Source organism: Dipteris shenzhenensis, chromosome 9 (assembly GCF_047967505.1).
Source record: "Dipteris shenzhenensis isolate YYH24624 ecotype China chromosome 9, Dip_SZ_1.0, whole genome shotgun sequence".
Lineage (NCBI taxonomy): Eukaryota > Viridiplantae > Streptophyta > Polypodiopsida > Gleicheniales > Dipteridaceae > Dipteris > Dipteris shenzhenensis.
Genome location: NC_141604.1, coordinates 27,731,346 through 27,753,317, shown reverse-complemented (window position 1 = coordinate 27,753,317; position 21,972 = coordinate 27,731,346). Strand labels below are relative to the sequence as shown.

Below are 21,972 nucleotides of genomic sequence, written 5' to 3'. Positions count from 1 at the left end.
TAGATAACAAAACTGATCAACTATGGATCCAAAGGAAAAAAATAATACCAGAGTAGAAGAGGTATGGGAGCAACAAACACAAAATAAAACTCATCTGCCCAAGCTCACTCAACAAGACAACTGTGGAAGCAGTATCTTGACAAGTTGCAGCATTGCAATTCTAGTGTTGGAGTCAGATGGACACAGGGCAGAAAATGGTTGGTTATAAAGGCTCCAATCAAGAAGATCACCTAGCTTCGTTATGATCCTTGCAGCAGTGTGATTAGAGATCTGTCAGAGGTCTGTTTCTGTGAAAAAAATCCCACATCCTGACGCAAATACAATGAGATTGCAAGAGTGGTGCTTGTCCAACCAAGTGAGGAACCCCATAACTTATGAGGAGATTAGATCCACAAATTTAAATAGTGTAAAGTAATAGAAACCATCCATGGCCAAATAGGCCACCCACAAGAAATTTATAACCCTCTCAAAATACAGCTGTACAGCGGTGCTGTTCAGCATTGTCTCTGTGAAGTGAAAAGCAGGCCTTCCCTCATACAGCACCCTTTTCTATTCCCAAAAGTCTTGAATACTGACAAAAAAGTGACCACAAAAGATGTGACAAAGTTGCCCAGGTCGAAATGAGAAATTAAGTGCTACATACATCAAGGGAACTAGTACCTACATCATTGAAGTCACAATTGCTCTTAAAGGACTCTTAATGAGGAGTGTCCCCCTAAAACATGATGGAATTATTTTGGTCTTAAAAGGCAGAATACAAGCACATATCAATTTCAAGACAAGTGCAACAATGTTTCTAGCTAGACTTAAAAAGCTATCCACATGAAAGATCTGTGATGCAAGCAACATATACTTCATCCTGAAAATGGATAACATCAATAAAGTGGCTATTACTTTTACAACAAGGTTGAAAGAAATACAATCACTAACCACAGGACCAGAGTCCAGACCTTCGCAAGAATGGCATGCAAGTCCAGTGGTTCTGAAAGCCCTTGATCTACCTCCTTACAATTTTCATCAACATCACAGACATTTTTGTTATAACCAGCTTTCTCTGAACTGATGGACAGAAGCACCTTCATGTCTGCTTGGCAAATTGTAAAAAGCTTTGAGATGAGCTCTAAGGAATCTTCTTTTATGCTCCCTGAGCTCCATATTTTCAGCAAATTGAGAGAAGTATATGTGTTTTCTCCCTTTCTATAAGAGTCCTTAACAACATTTGATGGCATAATTGTGTCCTTGGGAATAAATTCCTGATCCTGCACATAAAAAGGCAAACCATGCATTCAAACTGATAATACCAGTAGACACAGTATGAATTCTTAATGTTCCTCGTCGCATTAAGGCTGCTCTTGTTTTCAAAAGAAAAATAACCAAAAAAACACATGCAACAGATTCCAATAGAAGTACCTGCAGTATGGAACCACCAAGCTTGCCTTGCTTTTGAGTTGTAGATGTACAGCCTGCCAAATAATTTCCTTGATTCAAAAACACTTTAAGATTTCTTTCTACTTGGAAAATTCAAAGCGTAAAGTCAGACAAAGAACAAGCTCAATCATCTTTCACTCTCCAATGTTGCTATTGGTTGATGCTCTGATATAATTTGCAGGAGCCAAGCTTAGACAAACTCTATTTACCAAAGATGAGCAGACCTTGTCCACATTTGGCTTTAGACATTGGGACTCTGACTCATTTTCAAGCATCAGTTATTCTTTGAAAAGTACTCTGATGTATAGGATTACCGAATCCCCTAAAACCCATACCAATGAAAGGAATATGGTGGTCACTGAAAGTAAATGCATGGCATAACGATAAACGAACCATTATCAACTGTCCTGGCTTTCAGCTCTGCAACCATAAATTGGTCTTCAGTATCCAAAGCTGCATTTTGCAAGTGCAGAGACCCTGAAGCATGAAAATTTTTAGCATTTGGTGCACTTTCCAGGACTTCTGGTGCTACACCTAGTGTCCAAGGAGGTAACCAAACATCTTGACTTCGTAGGCCATGGCTCCCATCCGAGTCAGGAAGACACATGACTGCTGGACTTTGCAGATTGTCTGTTTCTTTCCTCAGCTTCATTTCTGCAGAAGCCTTTGATTGCCTGCAGATGGCACTACTCACATTCCGTCAATAACTTTAGATGTAGAAGTGTCTACATCTACTAGAAACTAGTCCAGAAACTTTTTATAAGCACAGAATATTCTGTGTTCCAAACAAAATTTTGTTGCTAATTATATTAGAACATTTTGATGTTCATACGTGACAGCACTAAGCAGACCTTAGTGCTGTCACTTAGAATCAATCACAAGACAAAATTTCCAAAGATTACGTGTTAAAACGGGCTGCAACATCTAAAAATAAGGAGGTGACAAGATTCTCCGTAAAACTGCACACCAAAGGAATAAAAAGCAAACAAGCACACCTTAAAATTTTGCACTTTCAATCCTTTCTTATCGCTACATTAAAGAATAAATACAACCTTATGCCCTGCAGTTCTTCAGATTCCTTTTTCAAACAGTCGACCTCACACAAAGCCTCTTTGAGCTTTTCTGCTTTCTCTGTCAATGCCCTTCTTGCCTCAAGAATCTCTTGATCCTGCAGTACGAAGACCATATTGTTATGTTAGTGTACATCAGATAAAAATTGATCCAGTATCGGTCAAAGTTTATCATAAACAACTTGAAAACCCCAAAAATGAGCATAATATCCCATTCTCACACAATCACCAATCGAAAAGAGGCTAAAACTCATGGAATTCAAGCATGAACAACACTTATGTCATCATCAATGCCCAAGCATAAGCAGCTATGCTGGGTTTCTAAAGACCTGCAGAGTCTCTTGGGCAAAGATTTCCTAATCTTTACCCTGATTCTATACAGAGTAGCCCACACAATTACATACAGCATTAAGTGCCATGAGTTTTGTAACCTGTGAGAATTCGTTTCACTTTGTGTTGAGTCAAACAAATCTAAGAAATGGGATCCAGGTTCTACATGTACATATATAATCTTATCCTGCGAGAGAGGTTGGTATCTCTGGAGTGGCTGCACTCCTTTCCTTACTTTAGGATCAATTTTCAAACAGCACACTTATGTGTTCATGTCTTTCTCCCTGTTTCTCCTCTCGGGTGCCCTGTTTAAATAAGCCAAGATCATAAGCCTCCCTCTCATAACCATGTCAATTCTCTGATGCCACGTCCCAATACAATTTATTTATTTATTTTCACAGAAAAGAACACTCCTTAGTAACACAGAAACCAGGAAAAGACAACTCCTCAATGAAGGGTACAAAATAAGAATACAAGGATATCACCCTGGTTGGCCGCTCTATGGGAATTTCCCTCATAAAAAGGGCTGAACAGCCGTGCTGGTGCTTATATACCAAACTGTGAAATGAAGCAAATGGCCTGGCAATCCTTTGACAAATCAAGGAAAGAACATTTGTTGCTGAGAGCACAGAGTTTCTCTCAACCTCATCTATTTAAACCTCCAACCAAGAACAACATCTTGCTCCCCCCCCCCCCCCCAAAAAAAGCACACACACACAACCAACCAACCAAAAAAGAAAACAAAACACAGAAACAATGTGACTTTACCAATTTACTCAGATTGCTAGCTTCCTCTGAACATGTCACTTATCTGATGACATGTTACTATATAAGTCTTTACCTAGTCTAGGAAAAAACACTTGCCTCCATAGAATTTTACTCACCCTTATCCACTGAAAAATAGAGGTTGCATTTTGGTCAATTAACAAGCTTGAGATAACCAACCTTGAACAAAATTTGAGCTCTTAACCGCTCTAACTCCTTCTGCATTAGAAACAGAACAACTTCCTTTCATATAAAAGTGAATGGATCCAGGAACATGCCCAATGCCATCCTCTAAAACATGATACAATTTACCCAAAACTCACAGCATAAAACAAACCAGCACCATCAAAGGATGCTTTTAAAGAAGTGACTTTCTGAACACTAAAATACCTGTTCTAACGATGATGGAGCATTCATCGATAGCAGTGAATTTCTTCGAGATTGACTTAGTTCTTGGTCAGCCTGACAATGACCACAAAAAACAAAGGTGATACACAACTTACATACTTTCAATATTTCAGCCCCCAATACAAGCTTACCAAAACAAGGCATCTTCACAGACCTCAAAGCTTCACGGTCTAAACGCAATGTGCACAAGCATACAAGTGAGTGTTTAAATACCAAGCTTTGACCACAAGGGCATCCAGCTGAACAATCAGCCTATAAAAGAGTTGAGACTTAGCTTATGCTAGACAATAGAATTGTGTATGGATCTGGGGCAGTAGGGTAGGTATAGACTATTGTTGGGAGGAGCAGATATCATTCTGGAAGCTACTGGAGGTCAACATCTCTTAATGTCACCTAGAGAGAGAAGGCCTTGCTTGTGGGTGTGCCCGCCCTAAGAGTGAGGGTAGCGTAGAGAGAGAGGGGCTGTGTTTGTGGGTGTGCCCGCCCTCGTGAGTGTAGGTTTGTGTTGCTTTCCAGTGCCTCTTGCGGGCCCATGCAGTGCCACAGTGGCCATGGAGGTTCCCAAGAGGGGTGTGGAGGAGTTTTGCTAGATCTGCCCTGAGGGGCTGCCATGGATATGCCCTTATAGGCCCCCCATGTGGGGGCTAGAGAGCAGAGGGTGGACCGACCTGCAGGTCGGCCACCTTGGCTGGGTACAGCCCCTTTTTTTCTGTTTGTTTTTCTTTCTTTCTTTCTTTCTTTCTTTCTTTCTTTTTTTTTTTGGGGGGGGGGGGGGAAAGGGTGCCCTTCTTATAGGGCCATGAGCAGACCTAGTAGTGGGTCGGCTCACACATGCAAGTCGGCCCTACAGCAGGGGGTCGGCCACCCTCTAGACAAACCGACTAGGCAGGGGGGGCTGCCTGCAGCCTATATATAGGCCGGCCCCCCATTCTCATTGTTCATCATCACCTGGTGAAGCAACACTTCATTGCAGACCAGCATCACACATTGGAGGGCCTGGCCTGGCAAAGGAGTAGAGCCAGCCCTGTTGTGCATCTTGTGGATCAGTTCAGTCCACCACAGAGTGGAACCTGGCAGAGGTGCAGAGCCAGCCCACAACATCACTTGAGGAGCAGGGTAGTGGAACAGTTCATCCACTCCCTTGAGCTTTCGTTCTTCGGGTTGTTGAGCTGTTGTGTTCCGCACTCTCGAGCAGCATTGTTTCCGAGGCTTTCCCCCAGCTGTAGCAGGGTTTTCTCTAGAGATCACTTGCAGTTCTCTTGTGCCTTTCTCTCTCCTTCTCTGTGTGTGTGTGTGAGGCGTGCTATCTCTCTCTCTCTCTTCTGTTCATTTCCACTGCACTTCTCACATGGTATCAAAGCCACGGTTGGCTTGAGACCCAAGGGGCGGAGGAGTGAGCCAACACGCAGAGAAGAGGATTAGGGTGCCGTTCGGAGGTGTCTTTGAGGAGGAGCATGTTCGAGGAGTGGACTGTTCGGGTGACCAACAAAGGGGTGACTTTGAAGGGTGTTTTCAGATCAGAGAGGAGGTGTTTCCAAGGAACGGAAAGCGAGGTGTGAAGATACACTGGGCTGTCGGCCCCTTCATCCTCTTCTTATGCCTTCTCCTTTCTTCGACCCTCAGTTCCCTTCTATCCCATCCATCTTCTCTTTCAGTTCATCATCCTCTTCACTCCGACATGCGGCTTTGCCCACCGGTTCATGCAAGGTTAGCGCTTGCAATGGAAAGTGTACTGTGTGGAAGCACATGTCGGCAAATGCAGTACATAGTTCTATTTGTGCTCTCCCTTCATCTTGGGCTGGATCAGCATTTGCTTATAACCCACTAGCTATCTTGGTCATATGGACCAGGGCACTAGCTGTTGCCTTTCCAACAGATCCTTTCTCCTTCGCGTTTTTTCTACAATTAGAAATCTACGACGCCTTCCATTCAGTCGTCCAGAGTGCAGCTTCTCCTTCCATTGACACGCAAGGCTACATTGCTCACCTTTGCATATAATTCCCATTGTCCTATAGAATCTCTCAACACTCGAGGGACAAATTTATCAACTCTCACTTTAACATCCGACCGTGCCATTCGACCACGACTGGGCCAGCTCATTTACATAAGGTCAAATATTTGGGATACCATTTGATCCATAGTTAGGGGAAACGGAGACGTTTCAAGATTTCTGGGAGGGCTGAAACGGGGAAACACCACGTCAGTGAGGAGGGGTTTAGAAAATGGGATTTTGAGATGATAACACACACATTTAGAATGCTGCAGCCTACAACCTACCTGTAACTTAAAATATCGTGCATAATACTTACCACAATGTCACTTAGAAGTTAGAACTTAGAACAAGTTACAAATTAGAACTTAGAAGTTAACTTAGAAGGCTGAAAGAGAGGGTTGAAATGTTGGGGTAAAGGCACTATGGCCACCCAAGTACAGTTAGTACACTTAAGTACAGTTAGTACTTTTATTTATTAAGTACACTAAGTACGGTGTACTTAGTGTTGTAACCTTATCCTTTCATATAAAAGGTTGACTGTGTGCTAGGGGAAGTACACACATATTTTTTATCCCCACACTCTTGTGTCCATCCTGCTTGTGTGTCGGTGTGCTCTTTCTCTCCCTCGCCACAAGTGGTATCAGAGCCTACCTACCTTTCTCTCCCGTCCATCCAGCAACAGCGCCAGCAGCAGCATCGATCTGCTGCTTTCAGCAGGGGCCGGCAGCATTCAGCGCTGCCAACGCCATCAACCATCGAGGCCATCCGTCGCCAGCAGCAACGCTACCAGCGACGCCAGTAGCATCGCTACCAGCGATGCCACCAACGACGCCCACAGCAGCGACGCCAGTGCGCCACTAGCGACGCCAACAGCGGCGTCGCCAGTTGCAACGCCACATACAGGCGACGCCTTCAAGGCCCAACGTCGCCCATACAGGCGACGCCTTCAACGGGTCGCCAATTCGTGGCATAGGTGACGCCACCAACGGTCCGACAAGTCGCCACACAGGCGACTCCTCCAACGCACATCCAAGACAGCCCGCCAGGCCTACGAGCTCTCATCAGAATTTTTCTTCAACTGCTCCGATAGTATTATAGGTACACGTGCATCCTTCGAGCTCATTGTGAGCATTACTAGTATTGGGGAAAACAGATAACTGTCTATGCCTACTGTGTGAGGAAATCCTCAACATTGAATTGCAGAATCAAGGGGCTTTTGTAGCGAGTGCCAAGTATTGGCTTGTATATGCATGCATTGCGTTTATCCTCCTATTTGGAGTTGATTCTTGCAGGATTCGTATGCATTTGTTGATCCACGGGACAGCAGAAGCTACATTGAGTACTACTTTGTAGACTTGAGCACTGAATGTGCCAGTCAAATTGGGGGTTTTGCAATTGGATGCATATCAGTGCTGGGGGAAGCAATTTAAATGCCTTACAGTGGTCAGTGAAGCAGTAAATGCACTCAAAATTCTGAAAATTTTGCCTCCAGTCAAGGGGCTTTTGCCTAAATCCTACTCTAAACTGTGTTATACAGTTTTAACGGTATCTTGAAGCTTGAAGTTGACAGGTTTGAACATTCAAACAGCCATTTACTGATTCTGTACTTTCTGGTACAGTCAGGTACTGTTCTGTGTCAACTGTGGGGCTGATTACAGTCATTGTACAGAAGTACAGAGTGCAAAATACACTGCTGTTTTTTCACTGTAATTGCAGGGCAGATGCTGCTTTAATATCAGAGTATTGCTGATTGTACAACAGTGCATTTAATGATGCAAACACAGTTGCTGTTCGGGTACTGAAGCAAGCAATAAACAATTATAAATTTCTGTTTAATTGGGAGAAATATTTGCAGGTGCAGTTCCTGTTGTTCCGCTGCAGGAATTAAATTCTTTGAGCACATTTCAAGTGCCTGTGTGCACTTGGTTTGCAGGGAGTCAGGCACCCAAGTGTGGGTTATATTTCTTGCTGATTGTAATGGCTTCATCCTCGGAATCTTCTCTTCTCAATATTAAAAAGTTGCAGGGTGCTGCTAACTACCCGATGTGGAAAAAGATGGTCCTGAATGTGCTAATTCTCAAGCAGTTTCATGCTCCTATTATACACAAAGGTGTGAAGCCCACTGGCACATCTGATGATGCTTGGGCACTAGCTGATCTGTCAGCAAAGTCCATAATTAAATTGTCACTCCATGAGAGTGTTGTTTGAAATGTGGATGGTGAAAAAACAGCCTGGGGTGTGTGGAAAAAGCTACACGACACATATGAGCAGCAAAGTGTAGCCACAAAGATATATTGGTTGCGCAAGTTCTTCAATCTGAAGATGAAGGAAGGGACCTCCATGGATGCACATCTCAATGAGTTTAATTCAATTGTCACTCAACTTGCAAATCAAAAGTATGTGGTGGATGAGGAAACCAAGGGTATGGCACTCTTGATCTCTCTTCCTGAAAGTTGGGATACATTCACCACAGCTGTAACAAATGCAAACACTTTCATAAGTTTTTCAGATATCACAGGGCTGATTTTGCAAGAAGAGCAGAAGCTGAAAGCTCAAGATGCAATAAGGCCTAACAATGCCTTAAATGCAAGGGGGAGAAGTCAGCAAAGAGGCAAATCCCAAGAAAGGGGAAAAGGGAGGAGCAAGTCCCGCTCCAACAAAGATGTTGAGTGCTACTACTGTGGCAAAAAGGGACATACCAAAAAGCAGTGCTTTAAACTGAAAAATGATAAGAGAGACAAAGCCAAAAACACTGATGCGTCAGATGCAAAGGCAATTGTACCAGTAAGCAATGGCAAGAGCAGTGTGAAGATTGAAGAGCTTCATTCTACACACGGTTATGACAGTGAGGGAGAGGTTCTATTTCTCTATACTTTGGATGCTCATTCTCTCCATGCAGGAGATTTTGCAGACATGCACTCTTGGATCATTGACTCAGGTGCCTCATTCCATGTTACACCTTACAAAGAATTGTTTGTAAGGTATGCAGCAGGCAGTAATGGAGTCGTTTTTCTAGGGGATAATCATGCATGCAGTATTGTCGGTGTTGGAGATGTCAGGCTTGTATTTGCTGATGGTACTCAACTTATGCTTCACAATGTCAGGCATGTACCCGAAGTCAAGAAAAATCTGATTTCTACTGGCATGTTGGATGACGAAGGTTTTGTGACCAGCTTTGGTCATGGTTTCTGGAAGGTCACCAAAGGTGCCTTGGTTTGTTGCCAGAGGCTCTAAGGTTGACACAATGTATACTCTTCATGCTCAAGTATGTAATCATGCTGATATTCATGCCACCGAGCTGCCGAATATTTCTATGTGGCATAGCCGGATGGGACATATGAGCATAAGTGGAATGGAGCAATTGGCTCGCCTTGGCTACTTACCGTCTCTTAAATTTTCTGATTTAAAGTTTTGTGAGCACTGCATATATGGTAGACAGTTACAGTGTCCTCATAAAAGGAGATTAGGACATAAAGATGCTCAACTTGAGCTTGTGCATACAGACGTGTGTGAGATGCCTAGTCCTTCACTTGGAGGTGCACGGTACTTTGTCACATTTATAGATGATTCCACAAGGAAGGTGTGGGTGTATCCTCTTCGATTGACGAGTGATGTCTTTCCAGTGTTCCAGAAATAGCTTGCTATGGTTGAGAACCAAACAGGCAGAACACTGAAGGCTTTGCGGTCAGATAACGGTAGGGAGTATATGTCTAATGCATTCAATGCATTTTGTGATGCTAGAGGTATTAAAAGAGAACTCACTGCTCCTTACAGTCCAGCGCAAAATGGCACTGCAGAGCGTATGAATAGAACCATACAGGAAAAGTCCCGCTCTATGATGTCACATGCTGCTTTACCTCATGGATTTTGGGCTGAGGCTGTAAAAACAGCAGTACACCTCATCAATAGGTCACCAAATAAAAGACTAGATGGCAGAGTGCCAGAGGAGCTTTGGACAGGAAAACCTCCTTCCTATAAGCACTTGAGGGTCTTTGGCTGCACTGTGTACGTGCATATACGTAGAGAAGATCGCAGCAAGCTTGATCCTAAGTCTCTTAAATGCATTTTTCTTGGATATGGTGACAGTGGTGAGATGGGTTACCGCCTATGGGATCCTGTGAATAAGAAGCTAATACGCAGCAATGATGTCTTATTTGATGAGTCATGTATGTTTAAGGCAGCAGATAAGCCTTCTGATGCTTCAGAGGTTGACATTGATGACTCGGGACATCCTGTACAATTCAGGCAGGCTGCGAATCAGCCACAACAGCAGCGTAATCAGCCAATGCATGATGCTGCAGCAGGTCCAAATGGACAGCCTGCAGTGGCGGAAGATGTCCTACAGGATATGCCACCTTTGGAAGATCTCCCAGGCATAATTCTGCAGCCTGATCTACTGGAACAGCCACCTGTTTTAGGAGAGCAGCAAGCTGGACAGCAAGACCAATGGGTCCGAAGGTCCACTCGACAAATGAGGCAGCCAGACATATTTGTTCCAGGGGCAGATTTTATTATGCTTATAGACTGTGGAGAACCTTCCTGTTACAAGGAAGCCGTGCAAATGCATGATAAAAGGCTATGGGAACTAGCCATGAAGTCTGAAATGGACAGTCTCCATAAAAATGGTATGTGGGAATTGGTGCAGTTGCCTAAGGGCATGAAAGTACTGCCATGCAAGTGGGTGTATAGACCGAAAGTCACACTTGGAGCTAAGCCAAGGTATAAAGCCAGGTTGGTTGCCAAGGGCTTTAAGCAGGAGTATGGTGTCGATTTTCATGAGATCTTTTCTCCAGTGGTTAAGATGACCACACTCAGGATTGTACTTGCTTTGGTTGCATGTGAGAATTTGGAATTATGCCAAATGGATGTGAAGACAGCCTTTCTTCACGGTGATCTTCATGAGGAGATCTACATGCAGCAGCCAGAGGGATTTGCAGTCAAGGGCAAGGAGTCACTTGTATGCAAGCTTAAGAAGAGCCTTTATGGGCTGAAACAGGCACCAAGGGAATGGTATAAGAAATTTGATACCTTCATGAAGTCCCAAGGTTTCAGGAGAAGTGATGACGATCACTGCTTATATACCAAAAAGGCTGCAAATGGCAGCTTAATCATTCTCATTTTATATGTGGATGACATGCTTATTGCTGGTAAAGCTCGTGAGGAGCTTGATGACCTTAAGAAAAGATTGCACGAGGCCTTTGATATGAAGGACCTTGGTGATGCAAATCACATACTGGGAATGCGGATACGGAGAGATAGGGGACAGCGTTTGTTGTATTTGTCTCAGACCGAATATATTGGCAAAGTATTGCACAGGTTTCATATGGAGGGGGGGAAGACCCTTAGTTCTCCATTACCTCCATATGTGAAACTCAGTGCAATGGACAGCCCACACTCAGATGATGATAGGGCTGAAATGGCCAAGATTCCGTATGCTTCAGCTTGTGGCAGTCTCATGTATGCCATGGTTGCTACCAGACCTGATATTGCGTTTGCAGTGGGAGTGGTTAGCAGATATATGGCAAATCCAGGCAAGAAGCATTGGAATGCAGTGAAAGGTATCATGAGATACCTGAAGGGCACACAGGAGTTGTGCATATGCTTTGGCAAGCGAGATGCAAAGGTGCATGGTTATGTGGATTCAGATTTTGCTGGTCATCCAGATAACCGGAAGTCTACTACCGGTTATGTTTATACATTCACTGGAGGTGCCATGTCATGGATGTCAAGGATGCAGCAGTGCATAACCTTGTCTACCACGGAAGCTGAATATATTGCAGCCACAGAGGCATGCAAGGAGGCCTTATGGTTATCTCGGCTAGTGGGAGACTTGGGCATTACAGGAGATATTCCATTGTTGCATTGTGACAGTCAGAGTGCTATTTAGTTGGCACACAATCCTGTCTTTCATGCAAAGACTAAGCACATTGATGTAAAGTATCACTTCATCAGGAAGGTAATAGATGATAAGCTGATTCAGCTTGTCAAGATTCACACAGATGATAATCCAGCAGATTTGTTGACAAAAGGCTTGCCTGCAGAGCGGTTTGCACATTGCCGACAGTTGATGGGTATAGGTTGAGCCTCATTTATTTTTACTTGAGGGCATATTGCCTTTAAGTGGGAGGTTGTTGGGGTAAAGGCACTATGGCCACCCAAGTACAGTTAGTACACTTAAGTACAGTTAGTACTTTTATTTGTTAAGTACACTAAGTACGGTGTACTTATTGTTGTAACCTTATCCTTTCATATAAAAGGTTGACTGTGTGCTAGGGGAGGTACACACATATTTTTTATCCCCACACTCTTGTGTCCATCTTGCTTGTGTGTCGGTGTGCTCTTTCTCTCCCTCGCCACATGAAAGAGGGGCTAAAGGAGAGTTGAAAGAGGGCTGAAGGAGTGGAGTTTGAGCTTTGAAGGATTGCTGAAGGGGAGTAGATGATGATGGAGGGCTGAAGCAGCCTGCAGGAGAGAAAGGAGTGCAAAGGAGTGAATGGGGCTCAAGGAGGGCTGGAAAACCTGGAGGATGGAGAGAGTATGAGGCTGAAGGAGTGGAAGGAGTGAATCACTACACAGGAGGCCAAAATCAAAATCAAAACAACCAAAATCGGGCTGGCGGTGGATTTTCGCGACATTTGGAGACCCTAGACGTTTTGTTGTCTGAAACGGGCCATTTCTGTGCCCTGCAACGTGTTTCTTAAAGGGCCATGACCAGCCTTAGTAGTGGGTCGGGCCACACATGCAGGTCAGCCCTACAGCAGGGGGTTGGCCACCCTCTAGACCACAACAGACCAGGCAGGGAGGGCTGCCTATCTATAGGCCCCCCATTCTCATTGTTCATCATCACCTAATGGAGCAGCACTTCACTGCAGACCATCACACATTGGAGGGCCTGGCGTGGCAGAGGAGTAGAGCCAGCCCTGTTGTGCATTTTGTGGAGCAGTTCAGTCCACCATAGAGTGGAGCCTGGCAGAGGTGCAGAGCCAGCCCACAGCATCACTTGAGGAGCAGGGTAGTGGAGCAGTTCATCCACTCCTTGTGCTCTTGTTCTTCTAGTTGTTGAGCTGTTGCGTTCCGAGCTCTCAAGCAGCCCGTTGTTTCCGAGGTTTTCCCCCAGTTGTAGCAGGGTTTTCTCCAAAGATCACTTGCAATTCTCTTGTGCCTTTCTCTCTCCTTCTCAGTGTGTGTGAGGCGTGCTATCTCTCTCTCTCTTCCGTTCATTTCCACTGCACTTCTCACAGAAGCACCATGGCAAGCTGAGCACAAAGACCACATAATTGGGAGGCTCAATGTTGGAATAGATGGGTGGTCACTGCCCCACCTGTTGTCAGCCCCATAAAGGAGGACAAGTCTGGCAACAGGCAAGGGATTAAAAGAGGATGCCATATGTGCACGTTGACTTGATGCAACATGGGTAGATCTAGGACAGAAGAGAACTCCAGATGAGCTACCATGCGGGTGGCAGCTGCTGCTACATGGACAGCATAATGAGCACACACACGGGCTGCAGACTTGTCAACTGGCACAGCATGAGAGGCTGGGTGGCCAATAAAGGGGCCATAGCTGGGACAGAAAATGGCCCAAAAGAACAGATGTAAGGTGTGTGCAAAGTATTGTGCCCATCGGATATGCTTTGCATTGTTGATAAGCATAAAACTCCGTTTTTGCCTTAGTATCAAGCACATTTGTAAAAATATGGTCCTAGGTGTGGTATCGGATCAAGTACTTTTCTAACCGACACGCCACTTTTCATGCAACTCAATAACACCTAGGTTGAGGTGGGTGCAAAGTATTGTGCCCATCGGATGTACTTTGCATGATATATCACGTATTAAACTCCGTTTGTGCCTCAATGTCATGCACAACCGTAAAAAAACACGCTTTTAGGTGTGTTATCCGACCAACTGCTTATCGGATGGGAATACCACTTTGCATGCAATGCAATACCACAATTGTTGAGACTCATGCAAAGTATTGTGCCCATCGGATATGGTTTGCATTGTCGAACAAGCAGTAAATACTGTTTTGGCCTTAGTGTCATGCACAACCGTCAAAAAACACGATCTTACATGTGTTATTCGACTATGTACTTATGGAATGGGCATTTGGGCGTCCTGAGCTACAGTCCTGTCAGGGTATAAGGGGGTCAGTGGGGGCTAGACCAGGATAGCAGTCAGCTAAACCAAGGTCGGCCGATCCACTGATGGCTAGCCTTTAGGTTCACCAGCATTAGGGGCCCAGTCGACAGCCACATGGGCCAGTCGGTGAATCTAGGGGGTGAGATGCAGACCGCGGACCCCCACCTATAAATAGGGTGCCATGTGCCCATTGCTTGGTATTTTGGCTCTCCATACTGCTGTGCATTTCTTTAAAGATCTGCATCCTTGTTCAGAATTGTACTCGTGTGTGTGTGTGTGTGTGCGCGCGCGCACGCACACGAACACACACATATATGAATCCAGGAACATGCCCAAACTCATCCTCTTAAAACACAACACAATGCAATTTCAATCTCATGATGGTCACTCACAAGGTTGAAAACCATAAACTCACACATAGCAGGGATTAGCTACTATGACAACCATCATCAGCGCCCAAAGGTGCCCAAAGGTGGGTGTAGACCATAGTATAAACATATGCTCTCACACATACAAATCCTCACACCCACACATGTTTGAGCATCCATTTATACAAAGGTCTTCATACTGAGTTTCTGTCAGCACTCCGGAGGTGAAGGGCAGACTCAGCTGTAAGAAAGACTAGCAATAAAGGAGAAGGGTAACCAAAAAGTAGTCCAATTCTCTTCATTCAAGCTACAACTGCTTGTGAAGACTATACGATCTCATTTTGGACTCTCCCAAACAAGCTTAGACAATCTATAAGATTGGTGAAGCCAAGAATGCACACATCATCTATAAAGTGTTCCTAACTGCTTGTGAAGCTAGGAAAGTCTTTCATTGCACGGTTTAAGCTGTTTAAAGCTACATCCGTTATTCTAACATAGTACCATGAGCCAAGGAGGTGAAAGAACTAGTTATTAAACCCATATAAACCTGGCATCAGTGTTCTACTATGACAACTACAGGAAAAGGCAGCTTCTGATCACATAGGTGTGAAAATTGTGGGGTCAACGTGCTTTGTGGTTCAGAATCTTCTTTGACGCAATTTTCATAATGGGACATGCAGCCCGCATGCCAATTCCAAACTTTGGGGAGGTGGTGGATATCTTATATGAGACCCACTATCCATCTCATAGATCAATATGGAACCACTTGGTTTCACGCAGTATACAGGAGAAATCCAAAAAGTGTGGAGACCCAGCCCCACAATCGCGTCGATGCAAGGCACAAGGTCATGAAGGCTGCAGATCCAACAAATATCAAAGTGCTCAGGGATGCTAAGGACTATCTATGGTCATTGCAAGGACTGCAGACTTAAGCCTCGATTTCATAAAAGGCCTAGATGATCTTATGTGACCTATTCAAGACCATGAGTATGGCACAAATCGTTACTCTCCAGAATGAGTATTCATGCTATCTAGACTCATTAAGTGAAGGTGAAGGCTCAGAGATGAAGTATGGGCGCTTGGTTAGAAGATGGATAGTAATCAATTGGCCAAGAACTTCCAAGGAGCTATGGGTTGGTTGACTACCCTTGAGAACTAGAGAGAGATCAAAGCAACTCACGTTCAAGGGGCCTGGTCTTTTGTTAAAAGTTGTTTGAAGGAGTTGGCAATGTGAGACCAGTCAACAAAGGGTCTTTATTGCGTTCACTTCCCAAAACCAAACCTCGTTTTCAGAATACACATAGATATACCAACCTGAAACAAGCGAGATCGCAGCTCGCTAATCAAATTTTCCTTGTCGACCAAGGGTGCCACTGTTTTTCCCGGCTGGACGGTCCGTGAAACGTCATCGGCCATGCTTTGATCGCGTGAGTGCTGAACGTCTGTAGCATCCCCTGATTGCGAGAACTTGCCTGCATTAAGATTCTGGAATGTCGAATTATTTCTAGAAGCACCGAGACGGCTTTGAGCCTGTCCTACGATGAGTGACTCGTCATCAAAACGGTGCTTAGAATAGCTGAGACACTGTGGCAGCTTGCCTCCAGTCGTTTCTTGGTTTGAGATGTTGATACTACAGCCATCGAAGGTGTGCCCGTAGGACTGATTTTGGATTCCATGATTACCCGCACTTGGAGTTTTTACATATTTTTGTGCTTGAGCAGCATTTGCATCTCCCGCCCTGCTTTCGCCCACTGATAACTGTTTCTCGTGATCGATAGTGGAACTGCTTTTCCAGTTGGATACGAAACCAATATAGTCGGTGAATGCAGATGATACCTTCTTAATGTGGCCAGCTTGTGTTCTCGTAACAGTTGGAAGCTCCTCTGTAGCTGCCCTTTTGAAAGAGGAAACGGGAGGATGGGCGACACGCAAAAGAGGCTGAAGGGCTGAAGGTGAGAGGACAGGCTGGGTAGCTCGTTTGGCAGCTATGGCCGCTTCTTCCTTCCGCACCAAGTCATCGATCAAATCGAGGTCCCAGTCTTCATCATCATCAAAATTCATCGCCGTGCAAATGGGCGACCGGGCAGATGCAAATCTCCAAGGCAGGTGTCGAAGGAGCAACCCACAAAATTGTCGACGCAGTGTGCGATCGATGGAGGGCTGTGTGAAGCTATAAGCAGGAGAATGGCAAGGTGCAGCTTGGAAAACAGGGTGGTTATGGATTGATTGAATTGGAGAGCAGCTGTGGAAAGACAAAAGGAAGAAGATAATGGTGCTAGCAGAAGAAATACAATAGGGACAGCTACCACTGATCTTAGAGCATCCTGGTGTAGTGTGAATGCACAGGAGATGGTATTAGCGCCAAAAATCTTAATATGAATTGAACTCTCACTCTTGGACTAGGACTTTCCCGGTTAGGAAAGTGCCTGGAATAGGGCGCGCGCATGGACACACGGGAGGGAGACAAAGGACAACGCACCCAGAATTTGGCGAGCCCTTGGATGCTGCGAGGGAGGACTTTTCCCGGAGCCCAGACTATGGCTTGCGGCGGGCGAAGAGAGAGAGAAAGAGAGAGACAGACGGACAGACAGACAAACAAACAGAGAGAAACAGAGAGATGTATAGGGCAATGGACCCAGAATTTAGCGAGCTCCATGAGGCCATGAGCCTCCATGAGCCGTATCCCGAGCACTTTCGACTCAAACAATCCGACCACGCCCCACTCCGAGGGGTTGCATGTTTAACTCTAGGTCAAAAACTTGATTGTGGGCGGCGATTTAAGGGTTCTTAGTGGGGTCGCATGTTAGTTGAATTGATTGTGATGAAAGTGCTGCAATCGGGCGATGAAGATTAAATCTCCATTAACCTCAGATCTTTACGTAGCAAGGAATGGGCCCTGAATCCGACAAGTAGTCGGTAGTCCCGAGCCAGATTCCATAGCACTTGCCAACACATCACCGAATTCAAAAGCACTTTTCTACTGAAAAATGCAACCTCAATTCATTCCCCCACTTGGAGAGCCTAAGGGAGGGGCTAGAACTGCGCCACCAAATCATCACCGTAGACATCGTCACTACATCACGTTTGAGAAGTAGCCAGTTATGCTACCACATCATCATCACACTACCACGTCTTGACTTTGCTTCCGCAAGGAACTAGCCATCATTGCCTCTCAATGGGCAAGCCACTTTCCTTCTATGAAAGTGGCCCGATCGGACGGTGGACATTCATCCTCCACCAATCTCGAACCTTTTCATGATGATGATGATGATGATGATGATGCTGGTATCAACATCCATACACGCCAAATGTGGCCTATGGGACCGCAACAGCTCCACAAGTCTTAATTTGTGAGATCTAACTATGTGCCTGTAAGGTGAAATATGTCTAATGATAATGGGCACAGTGAAGTGTGTCCATCTAGCCCCGAATACATGTGTTCTATGTAAGGGGGTCGCCATATGACCAACGTTGTCTTACGCTAGTAAGATGGTCTTGTCTATTGAAGACCTCGAAGGCTACAAAGTCACAAACGAGGAGAGCTCTGTGAGAAGAGGTTTGTGAAGAGCTATGGGAACCTGGCTCTGATGTCCTTTTGGGCTGAAAGAGAGAGAGAGAGAGAGAGAGAGGGAGGGAGGGAGGGAGGGAGGGAGGAAGGGAGGGGTTTTTTTTTTTTTGGGGGGGGGGGGGGGAGGAGGTGGGGGCTAGGGGCACCAGGCAAAGGGACTTATTCCATGTCCCACTGCTTGGACGACACCAAAACCTTCGTGTGAATTATGATTATGTATTGATCATTGGTAAAGTAAACTTGCACACAGTACGATTTCTCATTTTGTTTGGGTGGATCATGCGAGCTAGCAAACTAGAAAGGGTAAGCAAGCCACATTTTTTTTGTCAATCTTGACTATGGGTGTACACACATGAATGTAGCTCTATGGCAATAGCTTGTAGTTGCATTACTTCATAGATTCGCGTTCATTTTTCGCCCTTTTTTTTGCACTCGATGTTTTATATTTTCTTTTTATCATACAACATGTAAACATTAATTCAAAACACACTATGAATCATAACATTTTTCCTTTCTTCCTTTCTTTTTTGAGGGCTAGAGGGGGGGAGGGGGGGAGGGGATTGGGGGGGCGGGGGGCTGGATGATGAGTAAATCCATGGAGATGCAAGGAACATCTAGGCTCATGGTCCTTACAAATATGAGGGGTAGTGCTTATAATATATAGTTACTCATGTCGAACCACTAGCGCTTTTTGGGAGCGAAAGAAAGCCCAACAAAGATGTAAATAAGACACTACTCCCATGCAGTCATAAGACACTGCTTCCATGAGTCCATGAGTTTTCTCTTTACCAGCATGAAAGTCATCATCGTTACAACCTCTAAGATATCGTGACCTCTTCTATGGCCGCGTGAACAAATGGTCTTATAATCCTTCTATCTCACATTCACACTCGTCATCTCTTTTGATCTTCCAGTGGTTCCTTGCCATGAAAACATGCATTAGAAGAGAAATCTGGTTAGTAAGTTAAAGGTAGCTATCATGGTGCTAGAGTCCTCCTCATTTAGGTATGTGGGGTATGCCATATGCTCGGTTTCAAAACAATGATTGATGTTAAACTTTCCCATGGTTGAGAGACAAAGATCGGTTTTAAAACTGATCTTGACCGTTCACATGACATGATGGAGACCATGATCGGTTTTAGAAACACTCTCAAACTCTCTTCCTCCATTCGGCATTTGACATGAAGATCGGTTTCAAAACCGATCTTGATCAATGATCCTCCAAGTCGCCTAAGAGTCCAAGGTCGGTTTTAAATAAATTTTAACCTTTTCCATTAAGAGAGACCATGATCGTTTTAAAACCGATCTTGGCTTCATCCTTTTGAGATCGGTTTTAAAACCGAACCGGACATGAGAGATCAAGATCCATATCGGTTTTAAAATTTCAACCTCCATTGCACGTGAGTGACCACGATCTATTTTAAAGCTGATCTTCTACTTTAATCCTCAACACGCATTCTATACTAGATGAGTTTCAGAACTGTTCTTGACATCTCATCCTCCATAGGACAGGAAAGACAAAGATTGGTCTTGAAACTTATCTTAAAATTTCATCCTCAAACATCACTTTTCTTAATTATAATAAATATTCTTTTTTGGCCCCCCAAACCCATAGTACAAGTAAATGCATGCATGCATGTGTGTGTGTGTGCGCGCGCGCATGCGTGTGTGTGTGTACGTGCGCACGTGTGCACACACATGCTCACACACATGTGTGTGTGTGTTTGATAGGGATGTGATGTGGATATGGTACTTACACAATAACGTGTGTAACATATGTTCCAAATTTGTTTTAAAATAATTTCAAGTATAAGGGAGGGTTATGACATTTTTCAAGATCTTATGAAAAGTTCTACATGCATATACAAGTATGTAGAAGTGATTGTGGGTATTCCCTTGTATAAATTGTCATCCAAATTTATCAATGAAGCACCCAAAAAAGAGAAAGAATAAGGTAGGGCGAATCTCATTCAAAAATCTTGAAAGTTTTGAAAGAATGAGAGTGAAATGGGAGGAAAATGCTCTACCCAAAAAAAAGAAATGGGAGGAAAACGTAGGTGGAGAAGAGAAGTGATGAGATTTTGGTGTGAGAGTTTATCCAAAATAGAGAAAGAAGCTTCCCGCTCAAAAGCAAGCAAGAAATTTGAAAGGAGGGATGGAGCAAAAAAAATTTTGAAATGGTGCTCATAAATGAGGGGGAAGGAAGAGGAATGAGAGAGAATGAAAGGACTGTGGTAGTTGGATGGGAGGATATGGTTTCAGGTCAAATGGTACAAGTTTGGTTGAGAAACTAGGTTTCTCAGTTTGGTTACAGTTTAAAAACATGATGGGAGAGTTGAGGCAGCAAACAACTAGGTGCTCCACATCATTGTTTGGGCCATTGAATAAAGAAATAGAGAAGTCAAACCACTTCCTATATTTTATTGCCCTCCACGAGCAAATACTATATTGGGTTTTATTTAGTTTATTCTTCCATGTTACCAGCCCAAGGGCTCCCTTATAGGGCCCTTTTTGAGTCCAATTTTTTTTTTAATGAAACCTCTACATAATTGTGAGAGGTTGGATACACTCTCGGCATCTTCTTGGGATATTGTCACTCATATCATCAATGAACATTTGGACTGCCCATTGGTCCCCAGAGAAGAGAGCAAGACCTTTGATCAGACCCTGCTCCGATCCTTTCTTGATACACCTTATCAGTGGTACTATAGATAATGCAAATAACGAGGCTGCCAATGGGCAACCTTGTCTTACTAATCTTCTGAGATCATATCTCCCAACTACACCACCATTTAAGCAAAGGATCGCAATAGCATTTCCAAATAAAGAGTTTACCATATTGAAAAACTCATCCCCAAATCCTAGGCGGCTCAGCACCACATCAATATAGTCCCACCTTATTTTATCATATGCTTTATCAAGGTCTTTTTCGAAGAAGACACATCTTTGCCCCATTGCCCTGGCATAATCAAGAGCCCTAGAGGGTCAACGTTTTCTTGGCTGTAGCCAATCACGAAACTATTTTCGGGGCCATTTTGGGGCCGACACGCGATGCATTGGTGGGTGACATGGCTGGCCCTAGTGACTTGTTTTGCACAGGTGCAGTAAGGGGGGGGGATGATGGCAGTGATGCAGATAAGGATGTGGTGTAGGGATGGAGGAAAGTGTAGATCAAAGGGAGGTAGCAAGCTAAGGATGTCCACTTTTTGTTCACTCCCCAATCCTTAGGAGGTGGAAAAACAAGCTTATTGGCACACAAAAATGCAAATCTCGCCTACTTCCCTATGGATCTAGTCTTTGAAGTCTTCAGACACAACATCACACATGCTATTGTGCACACAATGGTATGGTTTGATCGAAAATTCAATGCATGCACAAAAAATTCCTTTGTGTCACATAACATGGTCACATCGCAGTCACACCTTTGTCACGAACAGAGAGTGTCATATTAAATTCTGAATTTCTCACTCATTTTAGATTAAATGTTATTGAAACTTTGTAGGTGGTCTCTTTACATTATGTAGAGCTTAACTTGATTTATTGGTAATTATTTGAATGACTTATCTAGTTATAAATAATTATTTACAATAAATAAAGTCATAAAATACATGCATTTTAGTAGCACACCACATTTTTTTAGTATTTTGAATAATTAAGCAAATCCAATTTGGTGGAAGATTAGTAAGCACATAAGGGTGTGTGGTTCAATCATCAAATCCCAAATCCAACGGTTAGATTTAGGGAGATTGAAGTTTAATTTTTACTTTTACTCCTTAGAGGATCAACAAAGAATATTAAAAATAAATCTAGTAATTCTTAAACATGACCAAACATTTCAAAAATATCAATATTTTTAGTCCTCCACGTGATGAATAAGAGAAAAAAATTTTGGTTAAATTTGAGT

The 21,972-nt window shown here is 44.0% G+C and overlaps 1 protein-coding gene across 7 annotated transcripts in view; it reads right to left on the bottom strand.

Annotated features, from left to right (window-relative positions):
- The window catches only part of SUV2 (protein dimerization), a 58,193-nt gene extending 41,403 nt beyond the window's left edge, over positions 1-16,790 (bottom strand). For 3 of the 7 annotated variants that reach the window (XM_087379886.1, XM_087379887.1, XM_087379888.1), the window contains exons 1-7: positions 15,815-16,783; positions 3,984-4,055; positions 3,774-3,812; positions 2,481-2,596; positions 1,822-2,102; positions 1,411-1,463; positions 951-1,259 (exon numbers count right to left, since the gene is read on the bottom strand). In XM_087379886.1, the coding sequence (XP_087236012.1) occupies positions 951-1,259; positions 1,411-1,463; positions 1,822-2,102; positions 2,481-2,596; positions 3,774-3,812; positions 3,984-4,055; positions 15,815-16,561 (1,617 nt within the window). In that variant the 5' untranslated portion in view covers positions 16,562-16,783. Of the gene's footprint in view, positions 1-950; positions 1,260-1,410; positions 1,464-1,821; positions 2,103-2,480; positions 2,597-3,773; positions 3,813-3,983; positions 4,056-15,814 lie in introns of all 7 variants that reach the window. The other 4 variants (XM_087379891.1, XM_087379892.1, XM_087379890.1 and 1 more) reach the window with 3 other exon arrangements.
- Positions 16,791-21,972: the final 5,182 nt, after the last annotated feature.